This window comes from Manacus vitellinus, unplaced genomic scaffold, assembly GCF_001715985.3.
Source record: "Manacus vitellinus isolate BGI_N305 unplaced genomic scaffold, ASM171598v3 scaffold_1_pilon, whole genome shotgun sequence".
NCBI classification, from domain to species: Eukaryota; Metazoa; Chordata; class Aves; order Passeriformes; family Pipridae; genus Manacus; species Manacus vitellinus.
In genome coordinates, this window is record NW_021939396.1 from 48,495,538 (window position 1) to 48,515,890 (window position 20,353).

At 38.1% G+C, this 20,353-nt stretch overlaps 1 protein-coding gene across 4 annotated transcripts; it reads right to left on the reverse strand.

Moving 5' to 3' along the window:
* Positions 1 to 4,181: 4,181 nt before the first annotated feature.
* On the reverse strand, positions 4,182 to 20,269 carry METTL4 (methyltransferase like 4). 4 transcript variants are annotated; one of them, XM_008925526.4, is made up of 9 exons: positions 20,095 to 20,269; positions 19,185 to 19,622; positions 18,386 to 18,448; positions 16,924 to 17,284; positions 14,829 to 14,898; positions 12,743 to 12,917; positions 12,422 to 12,528; positions 11,717 to 11,805; positions 4,182 to 5,528 (listed from the first exon to the last, which is right to left on the reverse strand). In XM_008925526.4, exons 2-9 carry the CDS (start codon positions 19,614 to 19,616, stop codon positions 5,383 to 5,385), a joined length of 1,443 nt encoding a protein of 480 aa, XP_008923774.2. In that variant the 5' UTR covers positions 19,617 to 19,622; positions 20,095 to 20,269; the 3' UTR covers positions 4,182 to 5,382. The 4 variants fall into 4 exon arrangements, with proteins under 4 accessions (XP_008923774.2, XP_017936733.1, XP_017936750.1 ...); XM_018081244.2 differs by lacking the exon at positions 20,095 to 20,269 and having other exon boundaries at positions 4,182 to 5,525; positions 19,185 to 20,040; XM_018081251.1 differs by lacking the exons at positions 4,182 to 5,528; positions 20,095 to 20,269 and adding an exon at positions 5,550 to 6,862 and having other exon boundaries at positions 19,185 to 20,040.
* Positions 20,270 to 20,353: the final 84 nt, after the last annotated feature.

Here is a 20,353-nt window from a genome sequence, read left to right on the forward strand (position 1 = left end):
CTCAAACGTCTCTAGTTAGACTGGTCCATGCAAGTTGCTTCTGACAACCAAAATCTTCACTCATCCCAGCATGGTGATCTGTGGGTCCAAGCTTTGTCAATGCAGTAAAGCAGATTTTGTCCCAAAGGAAGACACGTCCCTAACAAGACAAAGGCCATGCCCTTGTTGTATGGGTAGTGGCTTAGCTACACCTACCAGCTTCTCTTCCTGTTTTTTTTTTCTAACATCACTCTATTCCTGAAATAACATCAGCATTCAGTTACCACTAATGGAAAATACTTCATCATTTTAGGGAAGGGATTTTATGATGGCTTTTACTGTAACAGCAGAGCCCTTGATTCACAGCGGTCACAGAATGCACCTTTATTACTGATACTAGCCTTGACCAAAGCACTGTGGGACTCCTGATCCTGGGAGTCTTCCCCACAGAGTCAGGGTGTATCCAAGGCACACAGCTGGGTCACAGAAACATTTTTTAGGTCTTGCAGTTTAGACATTGGCTCTGTGAAACAGCAGCTCCTTTCCATAGCTGTGTTTTCTGCAAAAAGCAATCCCCACACAGGTGGGAACTGAAAAGTATGGGACAGCAATGAGCTGCAGCACTAGGATACTCCTAGTCATTATAACCTAAATATGTTACTGTGGCAAAAATTGTAAAGTCAAGCAAGATCCACTAGACTGTCAGATCACTCAGAAAATGTTTAATAGCACTGTTTAATATCTTCATTACTGACACATACAGTGGGATCAAGTGCACCCTCCACAAATTTGCAGCAACACCAAGCTGTGTGGTGTGGTTGACATGCCCAATGGATGTGATGCCATCCACAGGGACGTGGAAAAGCTCAAGAATTGGGCCCATGGGACCCTCATGAGATTCAACAAGGCTAAGTGCAAGATGCTGCACCTGGGCTAGGGCGATCCCCAGCAACAATACAGGCTGGGGATGAAAAGATCAAGAGCAGCCCTGCCAAGAAAGACTTGGGGGTGCTGGTGGATGAGAGGCTGAGCATGACTCAACAATGTCTTTTTGAAGCCCAGATGGACAATCACATCTTGGGCTGCACCAGAAGAAGCATGGCCAGCAGGTCCATTCTCCCCCTCTACTCTGCTCTCGTGAGACCCTGCCTGGAGTGCTGTGTCCATCTCTGGGGTCCCCAGCACAGGAAAGACATGGACCTGTTAGAATGAGTCCAGAAGAGGGCCACAAAGATAATCAGGATGGAACATCTCTCCTGTGAGGAAAGGCTGAGAGAGCTGGGGTTGCTCAACCAGGAGGAGAGAAGGCTCTAGGGAGACCTTACTGCAGCCTTGCAGTACATAGAGGATCCTTATAAAAAAGGATGGGTACAGACTTTTTTAGGAGGACCTGTTGCAATAGGACAAGATGTAAAGGCTTTAAACTAAAAGAGTGTAGATTTAGACTAGATACAAGGAACAAACTGTTTACAATGAGGGTGGTGAAACACGGGAACAGGTTGCCAAGAGAGGTGGTAGATGTCTCATCCCTGGATACATTCAAGGTCAGGTTTGATGGGGCTCTGAGCAACCTGATCAAGTTGAACGTGTCCCTGCTCACTGCAGGCGGGTTGGACTAGATGACCTGTAAAGGTTCCTTCCAAATCAAACTATTCTCTGATTCTATGAAAATATGTGACAGGTGGGACACCACAAGACTTCTTTCAGCAACTTGACCATTCCTCATCCCTTGGCTATTTTCTAACATTCCATTCCCTTTCTGTTATGTCCAAACCAAATAAGCATTAGCTAAGTCTTAAATAGCCTGTTGAGGCTAACAAACAAGATTCTTAAGGCATAGTAGCATTTATCTCCCATAATTTTATACTTGTTTATGCAGTTTGGAAATCTCTTTACTGCTGCTGACACCTATCCAAGCTGAATGCTATAAAGAGGTAAGAGCTACTCACTTATTTCACCTTTTTAATAATGTTTACTCTTGCAAAAGAAATTTTGTTGTTTCCACAGGAGTTCATGCCTAGAAATCACTATTCCAGGGGAGTTCACGCCTAGCAATTACTATTCCAAAAACATATCTTACTGGTATAATTCTTTTTACTTCACAGAAGTTTAAAAATACAAGTAAAGGTCATATGCTAATTTGACATTTCAAAATCACACTCAAACCTGAAGCTTCATAAAAGTAAGTTTGATTATGACACTTGATGTACTCTACATATAGGAGCAGCTTAAAATCACTTCTTTTTGCATTATGAACTGAGATTCTTTTGCAGTAAGACATCATATTAAAAGGCTTTAAATAGTGGAGAACACCTAGCCAAAGCAACCTCTATCATTGTCCTGCTAAAATAACAACAGATGTACCAAATAACATACTTTCTGAAAATTCTTGAGCAATTGCAGTTGTAACTTCACCAAGCTGCCACAAAAAGAATTTACAGATGAAAAAAACTTCTATTTAATCAATGTTGTTAGTAAAATACACACTTCACCTATTTTTCTTGGAATATGTGATACCAGAATCGAAAAGCAGAAAATCTCTTTTAAAATAGGGGGGAAAACCCTGTAATTTTTAGGAACACTTAAGAAGTACAGAATACCTAGGCTGCTACTTATCACAAACATCTCATTATCATCCTGTATTCCCACATCCCTATCTTCTCCCCTATTCTTTCATTTCTTACCAACTTCGTAAATTCTTCAGAGCAGGTTTTCTTTTTTATACAAGGCTTGACACAACAGAGGGCATCTTTCCACCACCAAAGTGGAATAAAGTAATAATATTATCTATGTTATAATATTACAGATATTATTATTGTAGATAACATTTTATAAAAGAAAATTGGATCTTAAATTGTCCTGTCATATTAGCTGGCTTCACTCACTTTTTCAGGATACTACAGATTCTGCCTCAGAGGAATCATTTCACAGACACTGAAAGATCTCATGGCTGGTTAGGAACGGCTGGGGTTTTGGACAGCTGGAAAAGTGTAAGAGGCTACTTAAATTAAGAATTAAGCATAATGGGCCCATAATAATGTTTAAAAGATGACCCCAAAACTATCAGCTGCTAATACCACCATGAGATTTCCAAGTTAGCAACAGACTTTCTCCTCCTGAGAAAATGCAATGATTTCAGGTTGGCTGCAGATGTAAGAATACCACTTCTGTCCTATTCACAAGGTCTTCTTCATAGGTAGAGCAGTGGAAAAGCAGCAGAGCTGTTGTCTGAGGCACAATTTTGTAACTATTTATGACAGGACTTGGTATGACTTAAACTCCAATCTTCAACTTTTGACTTACAGTCTGAGAAGCTCAGAGTCTGGCTGCACAAGTCCTCTACATACAAACCATACCTGGGAGGCTGAATGCCCAGTTGCTGGAATTAGATGCTCAGCTTCTAGTTTAGTGGTGAACACAGGTATGCCAGGTTGAGTTGGACTCAGTGATCTCAGAGGTCTTTTCCAACCTTACTGATTCCAGAAAGCCACAATTTGCAAAGGGACTCCACAGAAAGGACAGATTAATAAGATCATCGATTTTTAAAGAGCTTGAAGAAGGTAATTCCCTTAATAGGGTTCTGCTGCATAGCTGCAAAGAGAAAGGGAGTTTCCTGATCTCTAAGATTGTTGATCTCTTTCCTCTGATTGCAATTAAAAGATAATCTAGAGTCATTCATAGCAGCAGATGTGGAACAGACAATACTGTCATTTCTTGTGCTGTTTATAGAGTACAAAGGGAAAACAATACACCTGCAACAGTTATGAGTCTCATACACTCATTTAGTATTAGATTAGACCAGCTTGGGAGGGCAAGGGAATTCTGGCTGGGATTGCAGAATCTGCAGGTAGGGAAGATCTTGTAAAACTGAAAGTAAATAAATAACTTTCTATCCCTTCCAGCTGTAGCAGCTAAGGTTGCTTAGGTACTGACAGCTTAAAACGCAGACTAAATAAAATCATGCAGCAAGAAATGTTTTCCCTGGTAACTACTTTCAGTGTTACATTATTTACTTATTTCAAGTATATGTTTAACTGCTGGGGGAGGGAGGGGGAAAAAAAAAAGCATTTTCCTTGCTTTGTTAACTCCACTGCTCCAACAGACGAAAAATTGAACAGTAATATAGAAACTGGGTCTGCAAATAACACACAAGGTTTTATTTTCATTTTTATTACAAAATTAACAAAAAATAATCTCATAACATTTAAAGTTTAATTTAAAAAAGTCTTCACAGGTCATCAGACTAGCAAAAGGAAAATTAAGGTAAAGAAGGTATGCAATGCATTTTGTTCCCCATTATAAACAGTCAGGACTCAGGAGCTTGCCATCAGGAAAGTCAGCTAGTCCAGCACTTCAGTCTTTAGTGCTGCAAATGAGTCAATGACAGAGGCTTCATTACATTTTCTTTTTTTATTTTTCTAAACAAATCTAAGCACAGCAAAGGACACACAAAGTGTACCATTCTTTTAAAAAAAAAAAAAAAAAAAAAAGGAAGGGTCATCTTTATGTTAGCTGAAAAATACAGCTCACTGGCGTAGCTTTTTAATGTTCAAAGAACATAAGGAAGGATAATTTTAAAAATACATATAATCTGTTAAAAGGTCAGAATTCATAAGACATTAAGACCGATCATTTACAATGTGTTCAAAAATTAACACTATATACAGAAAGATATAATTGCCAGCAGTTGTAAAAGTATAATTTTACATAGAATGTGGTCAGCCAAAAATTCATGTGCCAATTAACACAAGCACTGCTCCTTTTATTTCTTCTGAGATAGACAGACAGATACAAACATGTGGGAGGATACACTGCCTTCATAACTATTTTAGTTCAAAATCCATTGTTTTGCAAAAAACCAGTCTTCTTTAAGAAAACATGCATAATTCAGAACTCTTTACTCCCACTGACACTCCTTAAAGAGTCATTGTCATTCTTTAAAAATAATACAAGTGCTACAATATAGCACTTGTGACGTGTTATTAGCTCAGATTTAATAGTTGCAGTGAGAATACTTTAAGATATCTTTTCCTTGAGGTTTGAAAAAAAAAAAATGGGAATGAACTTGCATTCCAACATCAGTATTTAAATATTTTCAGGTCATCAAAATAAGGACCACCACGTACAAATGGAGATATCATTAAACAGATATCCTGTCAAGAATTAGGTACTGACAGTTTAAACTGACAGTTTAAAACGCAGACTAAATAAAATCATGCAGCAAGAAATGTTTTCCCTGGTAAACTACTGTCAGTGTTACATTATTTACTTATTTCAAGTAATTGAAATGCAATTGGTTTTATTTCTGTCACCTTTAAGTGAGCCATCAGTAATAACCATCAGAATAAAATTCACCCTGGGAAGGCACAGAATTTCAGAAGATATAGATGTGTAAGGCCCAGCTCAGTTTTCCTTCTGCAAAAGAGTGAAATAATCAATGTGCTGAAACTTCAGGACCTCGTTTCCCCAGCTGGTCCAGCCAGGCTGGAGGTTGCGAGCAAACAGCTCCAAGCATTCCACATCTGGTTTGATAAACTCTGCCAGAACTGCTGTGTGAGAGAAAAAAAAAAGAAAAAAAGAAAAGAACAGTGACAATGGTACAAATAACAATAGTAAACACATAAAACCTCCCCTGTGATGCTAGTGGATGAAAAAATGAATGTTTCATTAAAAAAGGGAGAGACAGCAAATTAATTTCAGGGGTTTCATCAAACAGCTGGACTATTTATAGTGAGAAAGTAATTTTAAATAAGTACCCTTGAGATTCTGAACAATACTGTCAAGGCCTTCAATAGCCTTGATTTATTGGTTTTCATTTAGAGAAAGGGAATGAGGATTTATTTCAGCCTCTACGTAGACGAGTTCTGAATTTTTTACTAATATCAACAAACAGCTCCTAAAGACTAACTTAGCTCCTATAACACAGGGGTAACATTTCTAAAGATAAATAAATAAATAACCCCTTTTCTTAATTAAGATCACACTCTTTTCCTTTGCACCTTAAAGGGGATAAAAGCATTTTTGTGATGACTGTTAAGAGGTAAAATAAGAGGCACCAGTTAAATAAGCATAGCACTAAAGGGCTATAAAAATGCAGGCACTACTTTTTCCCCAATACCAACTTGGCAACAGAAGAGATATTTATATAACTCTGTTCTTTTATTCAGTAACATAAATCTCATATTTCTTTTACAGTTGGGCATTTTTACTGCTTAAATCCAAATAAATAGATGCCTGTCATTAACATTAATGATGTAAATGTCATGGATTATGAATGGCATTCTTGGAGTGACAGAAAAAGATCTCGCATTTTGCTTAAAAAGTATTACTGCAAAGAGTTTATTGCTAAATGTTTTACTTGTCATACAGAGCCATTTAGTCTGTGGCTGGTTCAAACAAATCCTTAACTAGGTTTCACAAAGTTATTGCATATAAAAATATGCATGAGAAAAGTAAAGGTTTAAGGAGTACAGAACACAGAAAAGGCAGAAAGACCAAAAAAAATCTTAACATATAATTTTTAGTATAAGTAAGGTTTTTAGGTTTTTGGTTTTGTTACTGAAGACAAAAGAAGAAAAGTTATGAAAACATTTCCAAAGGATACTTTGGTGTTTTTTTGTTAGATCTCCCAGCGATTTCTGAATCTCTGTCACTTAAAAATACAACTCATTAATCCAACAGTATGCTGCTTGATTCAGTCTCTTCAGGTGTGATCACTGCAGATCATACCAGCATACACATCCAATCAGCATACACCAACGTAGGAGAGGGAATGCTTTTTCTTGGTTTATTTGGTGCAATCCAAGTTCTGACTCTTTGTAGGAAGTTTGCCTGTCACATACTGCCTGTGTGAGACCTCAGCTGATCAGATCATGGATTGCTCCTGTTGGAGAAAAGACGAACATCTACTTCGCTTTCTATTGTTAGCCAGGCCCAGCTGCATTTCCTACCTATATGATCACCTCTTAAAAAGCTTTAATATATTCAAAATCTTTTCGTAAATATTCTGTAATGGGTGTTTCCAGGCTTTCTTGTATTCTGGCTTGGCACAAAAATCTATTCTCCTTCTCCCAATCTTTAACAAATGTCACATGAATGTCTCAGATGGGTTATCATCAAGGCAGCTTTTAACCTAAAAAACACTGCTACCAGCAGGAATCTTATTCCAAAAACCTGCTTCTTTTAGAGACAAGTTAAAATGCTTAAACAACTCCAACATTTGCAGAGAAGTCTGGGAAGTTTAGAGGAAAATGTACATTCTGACAGAAAACTTGCTGCACTGTTTGGTGTCATGGGAGTTCATCTAATTAGACACGACTTATGAGTAGCTGTTTTTATACCATCTTGCAAAATCACCATAATAGAAGAAAAAAAGTGGTAAGGTTTACTGTTCTTCTTCCAGCTCCATTTAGATAAGGATTTCTTGTGCATCATTTGCTGTCAACATGATCAGAGGGCTCAGGCACCTCTGCTAGGAGGACAAGCTGAAAGAGTTGGGGTTGTTCATCCTGAAGAAGAGAAGGCTCTGGGGAGACCTTATTGTGGCCTTTCAATGCTTAAAGGGGGCCTCTAAGAAAGATGTGGACAAACTTTTTAACAGGGCCTGCAGCAATAGGATAAGGGGTAATGGTTTTAAACTAAAATAGGATTGATTCAGACTAGATATAAAGAAGAAATTGTTTACAATGAGGGTGCTGAAACAGTGGAACAGGGGTGGTAGATCTTAAAATGCATAGGTTAAAAAATATCACAGCACTAAGTTCAGCAATCAAAAGCAGTTTTAACAAGCATCAAAAACTTCCATGCCTAAAAGGACAAATTTGAAAAGCACACATCGGAGATTCAACCAACTTCAGAGACTGGTGCAGCAAAAAGCAGGTAGCCAAAAAACCTGATCAGTTCAGCAGAAGCAGGAGGCATGTCACAGTACTTCTATCAATTTGGTTATAGAATTTAAAAAGGAAGTCCCAGGAATCTCCCCCTCTCCTTCTGCCAGTGTGAGGATCTTTTTAAAGTTAGAGTCTTTTTTTAAAAAAAGAGAGACATATTACATATAATTCGAGATCACATTATAGTATGATTTTTCATTGCTAGGTTGTAGGCATTTACATAATCACATCAGGCAGTAGCTTGCACTGCAGTGAAAATTACCATATCAAGAGGGCTCCATTTTGTTGGCTTAAAATCTCATTACATTGGTTTCCTTAAAATAAGAAAAGTCAGTGTTCAAGTTACAAATTATGGCTTTTTTGTTAGACCTTTTTAAGACTGGAAGGCTAGCTTAACACACAGGCATTTGACTTGCAGCCCTCAAGCAAACCACGGAGTTTTTTTCCTCTGAAAACAGGTTAGAGGAGCTACATCAGCAGAAAGATTAAATATTAAGTTCTTCTACCACAAAAATAAATTGAAAAACAAAATCCACCACACAATTACTTCTATCCACTTACAGATACCACTGACAAGAAACAGCTCAAATAAATGATAAACAGCCTATTCTTTATCACTTACAGGTGTCACAAACACTATGACAGCAACTCAGGCACTTAAATTTGGGCATGACATGATGCTAGCACAAAGCTAGCTGGTAGACATAACACTGGTCTTCCAGAAAACCCTCTTAATTCTGAAGTGCAATCCAGCAGACACCTGCCATACCTGCTTACTCTTAATCCCAAACATGTATTGAAGATGCATGCTGCTAAAAACGTTTAAATAAGAAAAAAGAGGAACGATTTTTGAAACAAGCAACAGTTTCCCCTTATGTTTTAGACTTCCACTGCCTAAAAGGCAAGTTCTGCACTGACAAATTGCATACATAAAGTGAAAATGACTCTCGGCTTTTCACTGCCTCATCAGTGAACCGTGCAAAGCACAAAGCACACAACTGAGCTCATTTTAGAATAACCCTTCGAGAGAGTTCACAATGCAGAGGTTCTTACAGCCCAGTTTGTCTAACCCCTGAACAGAGTAACACCAGAAAAAGATCTGAAACTTGGCACAAAGATGGTTTCACACATCTGCATCTCTCCTAAGCTTCAAGTTAAACTCAGATGTTGATGCACCTATCAATTAGTTTAACAGTAAGGACTCACAAGGCACATAAGGAAACAAAAGGCATTTATTTCTTTTTAGTTGCAAGGAAACTTTCTTAACACGGCCTAACAAGCCAGGCTTGCTACAAGAGGAGGGATTTTCCATGACTTCCCACTGCATTTTTCTGCTGAGGATAGAACACAGCCAAGAATTATTTCCAGTGTTTTTAGACATACTCCTATATGACAATATCATTTTCTAACAACATATGTACATACTTAAAAACTGAAGGAGAAACGGCTGTAACAAGAACAACCTATAATATAGGAAAAGGAAAAAAGGTGATGTGAAGTTATGTAGAACTTCATCCATCTGTGTAACAGAATGTCTTTTATGCCTTGTAAGAGCAACACTGAATTGAATTGGGAAGAAAACCTGCTGTTATTTGAATCGAAACCTGGAGTAATAAAATTTGATTTTAACACATTTGCATAAAGCAGCTTAAGTACATTTACAATGACATATTAAAGCTCTAAGCATTGAACACAGCACATGCATCACCAAAAACCCCTACAGTTGCAATTTCATGGTTAAATGCACTGTAGGAGCACAAACACGTCTTTTTGACGGCTTACTTCAATTTACATCTTTCTCTTCCCCCAGGAGAGATAAACTGTTATAATCAGTCATTAAGTGGTTACATATGCACCAACATACAACCGTTATTGTTGTAATAAGAAGCAAAGTGCCAGACACCATCAGTAAATACTAATATTTTTGGCTTTGTTACCACTTAAACAAAGCATAAAGAATGCGTGTGACTCATCAAGTGTCCTTCTCGCCCCTTGCCAAATCTTTGCTTCTGTTCAAATTTCTTCTGAAACCCTCTAGGATGTAGCTTAGCTGCTCTCTACTGGCTGCTCGAGAGTATTGTCCAGTCATAAAAGCAACACCTGGAACAGCACTGAAGTCAAAGCATCAGCAATTAGCTTTTGCCTTATGGTCTACCTTTTCATTACATAACTGTATTCTGAATGGAGATGTCAAAAAAGGTAGGATACACGTGGATTTTTATAGAAACCTTGTAAATCATTGATATTTGCTCCACAGCAAATTTATTTTTTCAGAGAGAAATATAAATGCTGTACAATATTATCAAATCCCAGCATTCAAGTAAAATCCTCGAGAAATACACAAAAAAATTAGCACAAACAGTTTCTTTTAAAATCCATTCAGGATCATAATTTATAAAGGAATCCCAAATACAGTTTCTAGATTCTGCCCTACAAAAGAATTGTTCCACGGACTATTCCAGCACTAGAATTTCCTGCAATACACACAAACAGTTGTTCTGCACCCTCAGATATCTCACAAGTTTCCTGTTTGTGTCTGAGTTTGCTGCTAAGTATTGGTTTGCTGAAGAGGCCCTAGATGACAGCCTCACAAATCACCACCCTACTATTCATTACCTTAAATCAACACATACAGTTCCTCCTCTAGTCCTAATTCTTAAAGATGTGGCTTCAGAATCAAAAAGATCCTCCTAGAATTGCCTTTCTTCTTTTCTGCTTTTAGCTAATCGAAGTATGTCCCTTCCAGTAGTTTTTCAACAGGTATATATATATATATGTATATTTATGTTAATTTAATAAATACAAGATCCCAAAAATAAATTTTACAGTGTCCCTGAACATAAAACAATTTTCCAGGTCAGCATCCTAACTGAAGCTGTTCTATTCCCTGGGAACAGAAAAAAGCAAGCATGTCAGTGAAGCAAACTGTGACACCTCTCCCCTTCAACAGCTTTAAACATTTCTTCTACCTGCCTTTTCTGATGTGACTACATAGCACTATGCGCACCTGGAATATTTGCAGATTCATCATGAGCTTCCCTCCTGTGGGAGGATGAAACCATTTTTGTGAAATGTATTAAATGCACTTCTTACCATAGCCTTGCAAGGTGAAAGAAGTACAACTTCCTACTGACAAAATTAGTCAGAGTGCTCCAGAACAACATGCAAAACGTAGCAACACATCACACGGAAGTCTTCAAATTCTTTGGACTAAACTCCGAAAAGCTGGATTTATACCCACATCAACTGGCTGGCTGAAGTTACTGCATCAATTTCAGTAAATTGAATAGAGCTTCTCAGAAAAAAGCAGGGCCTGCCTATTTATTGCCTATTATCAGCAGTCTTAAAATAATTACGCTTTTGGATTTAAAGGCATAATTTTACTGCAGGCAATTCATGCAGAAATGAAAACTTTTCCTTCAAGATGACATAATAAAGGTAGAGTTTTCTGCTTTTATTAACTAAGTAGAAGATATCCTATTTTATATATTCCCAAAGTTTTCTCCCCACAAGGTATTTTAGATCATTTGCCATAACTTCATATATGAAGTATCTGTAAACTGTTTGTGCAGTATTTAATAGACAAATTTTGAAAAAGGCAACTTTTTTTTACACATCTACCCAAAATATTCACACAATAATGCTGAAAGTTCTAGTTTTCACTTTCATTTTTAGAGACCAAGACATACACGCCCCACAACACTTTTAAAAGTGTTGAGGAACCACAAGTTCTGTTGAGCAAAATTGCTTTGCATATGGGAAATTAAGGCACTTCCAGGTACATCGTAGAATGAGATATCCAAGTCCACTGCATTACAGAAATATTATGCAACAAAACCAAAACGTACCAGTAAGAGGAGGTTTATGTGAATGCAGAGTGCAGGGTGTGCTGACAATTAACTTATGTTCTGGAATTGGAAGTACACCCTCAGATGTCCTGTCGTATAAAGAACAAGAAAAGAAGTATGAGCAAGGAATGCCACCCAGTGTGGTGCTGCAGCTCTCACAGAGCTACTTCAGATGAGAGGTAACACACTCACTGTGTTACTGTGACTGTGAATGCTCATTCACAGTCAAACTTCAGGTAGGTCCAAGGGAAGTTAAAAGTTGCTCAGACATATAAAAGGACAGTGAACTCATTGAGGCTTTAGACACAATTTGGTTAAGAACAGCCACACAAATCCACTGAGAACAAACAGTCTTGTATCTCTTCATGAGTAGAAAAACCGCAGCATCCCCAAAATGGCATCAGCCTGTGTCAAGGACCCATGGTCCAAGAGAACATGTCAGCAAAGGAAGCTCTGTCCATGAGAATTTTGTCCAAGTCAGTTCCCCAGCACAGACAGATGTAAGGAAAAGGCAAAGATTTCCATTCTTTAATCTCACTAAGGCACACCCTTATCCCAAAGTTAGTAAGGCTATCTTTAGGTCCACAATCAGCCAAAAGATGATGCCACAAGATTTTAGGATATTATACTGTATTATAAACAAGTGACATATACAAAGGGGATCTTAACATCCTCAAAAAGACATTTACCATTGTCCTGACATACCTTAAGGCTTCCTTATCATCTCCTTGAACTCTCCCCAATACAAGAACTTCATAGGGCTTTTTGTGCAAAGAATCCAAAGGCAATACAAATTCTCCAGCCCTAGTAATCTGACACAAAAGAGTTAAAAATACACAGTGGAAGATTTTAATATTCATTTTTTCCCAAGACATTTTCTTTTATAAAAGAAAGGATACTGATGATATCAGACCTTTCAAATACAGAAGCACACAGTAGTAAATAGACAAATTATAAGAATATAAGGTATCATAGTGGAAGTCCTCTCAGTCTGCAAGAAAGAAACAAAACAAATTAAGAACTTACTTTTACCCAGTGCCACTCAGCAAGTGTCTTCACTGACCAGTGAGGATAGAGCTCATCCTTAACAAAATGTAAGTGCTTCTGTCTATTAGTCACCCATGTGACTACAAGACAATTTGGAGCAGCTAGTGTTGGTACAGGAATCTGCTTGATTTGCCATGAAGACAAGTGGCTGTACCTATACAGCAATACAGCGAGAAAGCAAGTTAGCATACACCAAATATAAAAAATGCAAAGCAACACAAATAGATAAAGAAATTACATGGACAGGATGTTTCAAGAATTCTCTCTTGACAACCAAAGTCATAAAAATAGTTCAAGACTGACACCCAGTGGCCAAAGCTGACAGATTTTATATGAAATCATTAGTGTGTGGACTTAAGTTTTACTGAGCAGAACCTTTAACTAAATATTTCCACTATTCCTCCAAATAAAGCACTGTGAGTTGTGACTCTGATGAAGTCTAAAAGCCCATATTTCATTTAAGAACTATCATATGTAATTCAATATTCTCATCTCTACAACAGAACAAAGCCATTTAGTTAAAAGTATCTTCTTAGGCAATGTAGTATTATTCACTTCTCATAACAAGCTCTCTTCTGAACGAAAATGACAACTGAGTCATTTGCAAGTGCAAGGGCAACACTAATTTGACTGGAAAGTTAAGAGGTCATGAAAGATAATTTCTCCAGTTATTTGCAAAAGTTACTCATTTTTTTTAATTACCAGTCATGGTAGAAATTCTCTAGTTTATTCAAAACCATTCTGCACGTTCCTGAGCTAACTGAACACTACATCAGTAAATACAGCACGCTTTCCAGATTCTGTCCCATTCCACCATTCTCTCATGATGCTATTCTACATTATTAGCAAGTTGTAATTCCTGGAACCTACAAATTACAGCATCAAAAATATCGGGACACTGCCTACTGGAAATCAACAGCTACCATGTGGGTACCTAGGACCCTATACAATGGAACAGTGAGAAACAATATAAACAAACATAAAATCAAAAATACCTCCTGGACTAGACCGTCCAGAGACAAAAAGATTCACCCAGATGTGAAATGCTTCAAAATTATTAGCTGTCAACCAGGTAATTAAGAGCAGTGATAGCTCCTGCACCTTTTGCCTTTATTTTGTGAGGGAGAGAGGGTCTTGCTGGCTAATTTGTGCTTGTGAATAACTGCAATTTTCCTCTGAGTACCAGACATTGGCAAGAAGACATTTGAATTAGTTCAATTACTCATTTTCTATAGGTTTCTGTAAGGCTTTCAAAGGAAAGCCTACTAATCAGTCTCTGCATTTTCAAACTATGTCTTCATAAAAAGTTTCAAAAGCTATGGTAGTTATTAGTCTAGAAAGTTGTAAGGCCCTATTTCCTGTCTGACCTTCTTTCACATGGATACAACTTACAGTAATCCACAGGGGCTCCCATCTTATGAAGGTAATCCAAGAGGGCTCCACTGGCATAAGTCTGATGTTACTTGGCAGTGAAGGAAGTCCATAAAAATTTAATTTAATGACTTCATAAACTACAGTACTCGAGGATTTTACTGCTGCATTATCACTTTCTTCTATCCATTAGACTGAAGCTCAAGCTACAGCTCAAATTAAAAAAAAAAACAAACCACAACAACAGCAACAACAAAAACAAACCCCACAACCAAGATAAACACCACCACTAACACTTCTGAATCAGATTTCAGTTTTGGAAATACTTACACGTTTATCTAGCTTTATGGCCAGCGAAGTAACCTTATTAATTACAAATTAATATCTGCATGATCTGGGATTTACAAAACAGTTGACACTAGACTTTCTTTGAAATTCTCAAAGACTAACAATCTCTCACTGGTTAGGTAATTTAAGATCTATTCTTGCAAATATTTTGTATGCCAAGCATCCAAGCCCTTTCAGTGAAATCCCCAAGACATTCCATAGACTTGAAGGTAAGCATATGCCAAAATATTTGCAAGTTTAAGCTGCAGTATCACATTATATTGGTCTTGGATTACGTCAGCACATTAAAATATTAATTACCTTTTGTAAGATACAATGACAATGTATGATTTTACTATAAAATTACCTGTTGCTCCTTTTAACAGACTTGTTCTCCCATGGTGGATCAATCACAATTACATCATATTTTTTTTTGTCTGGCAAATGAAATTGAAAAAAAAAAAGCCAGTCAATCATCTTTTAAAAAGTCTATGAGTTAAAACTGATATACAGCAAAACCACACATTTCTTCTGTTCTTTTCAAATAAGAAGTTAAAAGACTTTTGGTATGCTTTTTAGAATTCAGATAATCATATCCTTCAGAGATTTTTAGGCTGATTACCAGAGGAAAGGACTTTTATGTGATCTGTGTCAGATCCCTCCAAGAAATTTTGAACATCTTGAGGATTTTTAGAAAAAAAAAGTTATAGAGTGCAAGTCTCGAAAACGACAATTTCTTCAAGTTTCCTACCAGAAACTAAGTAATAAGACACCCAGCTGAGTGAAAAGCTGAAGCCCTGAACACAAGATTCCTCTTCTGTTTGATCTTTCAGCAGGCCAACAGGGACATACAGAGCTTCAAGGAAGCCCTGGAAAACTGTGTTTTGCACTACTGGAGGTAAAGAGAGACAAGATAGCTAGATCTAGTGTATGAAATGCAAATAATGGACAAGAAGAAGAGAACTGAAAGAGATTTCATGGGAGAAGCTGAGTTTACTTCAGTTCGAGGAGAGAATATACAGGGCACATCCATGAAAAAACAGGACTCTCCAATTTTATTTTTTCCAGAGAACATATTTGTCCTTTCTTTGAGTCTGATGGTAAGAACAACAGATCAGTATTTGATGTTCATTACATGTGCTTAGTATATCTTTTTCCCTTAGGATTGGATGTAGTAACCTTACAGCAAGAATTACTTCTCTTTTTGCAGGTGAAAGGGAAGAAGAAAAACAGAAATTAAAATGGACAGTAGACTTCCTCCAAAAAAAAAAAATCTAATAACTGACATTATATAAACACTCACTGTTGCTTATTTCAATAAAGAATTTGCTCAAATCTTTTGGACTGCTCTCTGACCTCTTGAGGAATCCAAACATGCTTTCTTATATGCATAGCTTTGCATAGTGAGAATGATCTTCTCTCTTTCCTACAGCTGCAAACAGCTAACCGGTTAAATTCTGGACTTCTTGGATAATAAGATCCTACCTCCTGCATGTCTTCCTATTAAAAAAATTAACAGGAACAAACAAACAAAAGCCCAAAACAGGGGCCTGCTCACAGGCAACATCTTTTCTGTAAGACTGTCTGACAAAGCTTAGCTGCTACTGATATTAATAATAATAGTAATAATAATGAAAGTCAATTTGAAAGCTGATGGAATGGTGAAGCACAGTGAAGACTGGTGCATGCTGTCAGCTTAAAGCTTTGATTCACTTTTACAGAGAAGCTATTATAAAATCCCACCATTTCCCAGTCACTGAATTTGGCTTAAGCCAATACTCTCAGCTGTGAAATGTAGCAGCTGAGACATCAAGTCATGCTTGCTGCTCCTGGTCTGGCTAAAGTGGTGCTCCCTTCCAGTTGGGTGGAGCAGCCTCTCCAACTGTTATCTTCCCGGGGGGACACTGGGCTTTTTTCCACAATCAGTTCATGCCAATCTAAAAAAGACCCTGCCACTGCATAGGATGAGTCTGTAAGGGAACGTTTGTTTTAAGGTGTGTAATCTTATCCCTCTCCCATGGTTTAATCTAGCTAAAAATCAATTCAGCAGGACCACCACCCTAGCAGCAGAATGGACTTAGCTATGTTAAAGCCTCATACTGTGGGACAGGGATCCAGCAGCATAGCTAGTCCCCACCTAATGCATTTATATGACTTCTAAGCTGACAGTGGCTCAGAACATGCTCAAACACTGTTGTACTTTGGCTGAAATTTTTAAAGGAGTCTCCTGGAGACAAACAATATTCCCATGACATGATCTCCTAACCGCTCAAGATTCCTTTGAAAACCCTCAACTATTTGCAGAAAGTTAGAAATACCACTTTAAAAGCCTGCAGCAGCATTTCCTATCAGTGTGATACTGTATATTAAAATCTGTTCATTGAGCTCCTATTCATCTTGACCTTAACTGCTCTTTTCAGGCAGGAGAGAAGGAGTAAATTCTAACACCTAAAGATACTTACAGTTCAGCAGGGGCTGTAAACATGAAATATCAGATAAAAGGAAACTGCTTTTTGGTGGCACCAAGTACTTCTGCCCCATTAACACAATTATCTTCGCATGGTTTGAGGCGTTTTCTGCAACACACGAAAGCAGGTCCTGCTCTGGACTGGAGGTTTCATCCTCTAGCACATATACAGCCCGATGGTCACCTTCATTCACAGCTGGAAACTGCTTTGCCATTTCACATAATTCAGCCAACCCACAGACAACAGGAACGTTATTCTTCCTGCAACTGAGTTCTGCAGTCCTTTGGTGAAGAAAACCACTTTTGAGTCCTTCTTGGACTAAATGCAAAGTGCCTTCCCAAATCAGCTTCCTGACCTGTATTGTCATAAAGAAACAAGGGAAAAAAGAAACGATCTTTCAGGCATCTACATGCTCAGGGAATGTAATCGAAATCAAAACAGTCTTCAATCTGCAGGCAGGGAAAATGATCCTTGCAAGTTACAGAGAACATTGGCTCAAAAGCTACAAGGGCATGATGATAAGGCTGCGTATCATGGTCTAACACCAGCTGGCAACCAAGTACCACTCAGCTGTTCACTCACACTCCACAAACCCTATTCGTGGTGGGCAGGAGAAAAAAACCCAAACCTTGGACTAAGATCAGTTTAATAACTGAAACAAAATTAATTACTATAATTATTAAAAACAGGGAGAGAGAGAAATACCACCCAAGAGAAACAACTGATGCACAGTACAATCACAAAATAATCTGAGTTGACTTGCAGAGCTATAACCTTTAACAAAACAAACACAGTAAAAACCCAATACTTCCTAATCTGTTAATGGTATCAGAGGCTAGCTAGGATCACAGGTTTTTCCAAACTGTGTCTTTTTACATATTCACCAAAAATACTTCAGTGTAATTCAGTTGTAACTTCACCAGTACATTACTGACATAAGCCTATAGACTTGAATTCCAATTCATTCATAATGCTTTAGTATGACAATATAAAATGTTAGAGGAAAAAAAAAATAAAAAAACCAACTTTCTCATTTGCAGAATGAGATATTTTGGAGCACATTTGGTCAAAAGAAGCTTTGAATAACTTCAGCACAGTGCCCTGATACACTAAAAATGAGCTGATCTTCAGAAAAGGTTACAGTCTATTTCAAATCAGTCACTTCCTGACCAACTAATACTCAACTCATCACAGTATAATATTTAGTTATCCATAACAGTAAAAGAAACTTTGTCAATGCAGTTTCCAGCTCTTTGAAATATCTCAAATGCAATTTCACATGTGTCTACAAAGAAGATCTTCTCTGTAAGCACTTTTCACCTAAGACTGGAGAGACTGACCTTCCCACTAATGGAACAAGCTACAGGAACAGAACTTGTTTGCAACCACGGCCCGCACTCCGTACATGCCTATCAAGTATCATGTACTTGCAAAATATACTTTTTTTCCAACTTACCTTTGAATGGTATTCCAAAGCATCCAGTTCACCTTGGTTGAATAAACATTTCCTTTTACGTTTCTGCAGAATGAGTAAGCAATGAAAAAAAAAAAAAATCCATATTATTCTGCAAGGAAAAAAAAAAATCAAACATACCTGAATTACCAATTAACTCTTTTAAAAGCAGAAGAAACTTTACATCTCTTTCTTTTTCCATCACAAATACAAGTCAAATAAGCAAAAAGATCTAGGCTGCGGCAGGCATTCTCAAGGTACATACACTTAAAGCTGTGTTATGTTACTCATGTCACTGGGATCTGAAGATACCTAGTGCATGCCACAGCTGGTGCTCATGCTTCCTTTGGGCCCACACTAGAAGTTTCAGCTGCCAAGTGCAGTTTACCAACAAAAGAAAATTAACTACATTTCATTGATCACATCTGTTGTTTTAGACCTACAATTCTTATTTTCTTTTGTCCATAAGAAACAGTACTGAACAATATTGAAAGTTAATTCCTCTTCTCCTTCCCATCTTGCTGATATGCACAGTCTTAACAGCAACCACAGCTGGAGCTCAAGTGCCTACCACCAATGTAAGAAGATTTTGTGAGCTTTTGAGTCACAAAATGCACATTATTGACATACAGAACACAAGAACATCCTCATAAGTGCTTACAATTTCTGTGCATCTTGAAAATACATGATGTAAAAGTTCCTGCTCTTCTGCACAACCTCAGAAGACTCAGGTATGCAAAATAATGTTAAATAGTAAATTATCACAGGATTACTGTAGTTTACTGTATGACAGAGAACATACCTTCATAGCACTGCCAACAGAATCTTCAGCACCACTCTTTGTTCCTTCCTGGCGTTCCTCTCTGTTACTGTTGACCTTTATTTCTGTCAGACTCATCTCAGGGCACCCCTGACATAGCTGCTCCTCAGGAGGTGCAACTATATGGGGCTTAGAAATGTCAAAGAACTCCTCTCGAAACACGTATCTCATTTTTGCTGTTTTACCTTCTGTTTCTATGGCATCCTCAGGGCTATGAGTAGGACCACTGCTTGATGAGGAAGTGGCAACAAAGGTAGAAGAACCATGACAGTCTTCAGTAGATCTGACAGAAGTATTGAGAGTGACACCACCAGGGCATGCAAAGGAGTCACAGATCTCATAGCCACACTGGTTGATGAAAGAGAGATGATCCACAAGCCATCCCACTGTCAGACGATGTACCACGGACATCATAACTTCCTTTTTCAGGAGGAAAAAATCAACTTCCTGAAACTGCAGCTTTCATCAACTATACACATTTCCCGGAGTAAACTCCTCCCGTGGGGATTTTTATAAGAATTTGCTTTTCAGAACTATCACTGTTTTAATAAAGTAGAATATACCTTCAGATGGACATTTCCACGTGCACACAGGACATGCTGTAGAACCTTCTGACTTCAGCTGTTTTCCCTGTGCATCCCTATTTTAGCTTCATCCCTATAATGTTTTTTTATTTTAACAGTAAGCAAGTTCTATATAAGTTTTTACACTTTTATGCAGCACACATTTACTCTAAAACAGTTCCTTCAACAAGATGGAAAATAGCACTGTGTGATCATATCTATGACTATACGACTAGGGCATATATACATACACAGTACACATACACACATACGGATATACGGATATATATGCTATATACACACACATACATGCACACATACACACATACCCGCACACACGACAGTGACAGCGCTCGGGGGCAGTAACACAGGCACAGAAGCAGCGGCGGCACCAGCGCTGCTGAAGCCTGGCGCCGATGCCCACCCGCCCCCGGAGGCACACAAGGGCAGCAAGCTCGGGTTTTTTCCCCAGAAGAACTCGCTGCGGCTGGAAAAAAAAGCCCCGGAGCTCGCCCTGGCACGGCAGCGCCTCACACCCTCACCGTGGGCGCCGCCATCTTGCTGTACGGCCAGGGCCCTTCCCCTGGG

What these genes read in the sequence shown, in the direction of transcription:
- METTL4 (XM_008925526.4), bottom strand. Translation starts at nt 19,616, where the DNA reads ATGATGTCCGTGGTACATCGTCTGACAGTGGGATGGCTTGTGGATCAT. An exon ending in TCTGTTAAAAGGAGCAACAG is followed by an intron (nt 12,918 to 14,828) that starts GTAATTTTATAG and finishes ATTGCTGTATAG; the next exon opens with GTACAGCCACTTGTCTTCAT. An exon ending in CTGAGTGGCACTGGGTAAAA is followed by an intron (nt 12,529 to 12,742) that starts GTAAGTTCTTAA and finishes CTTTTGTGTCAG; the next exon opens with ATTACTAGGGCTGGAGAATT.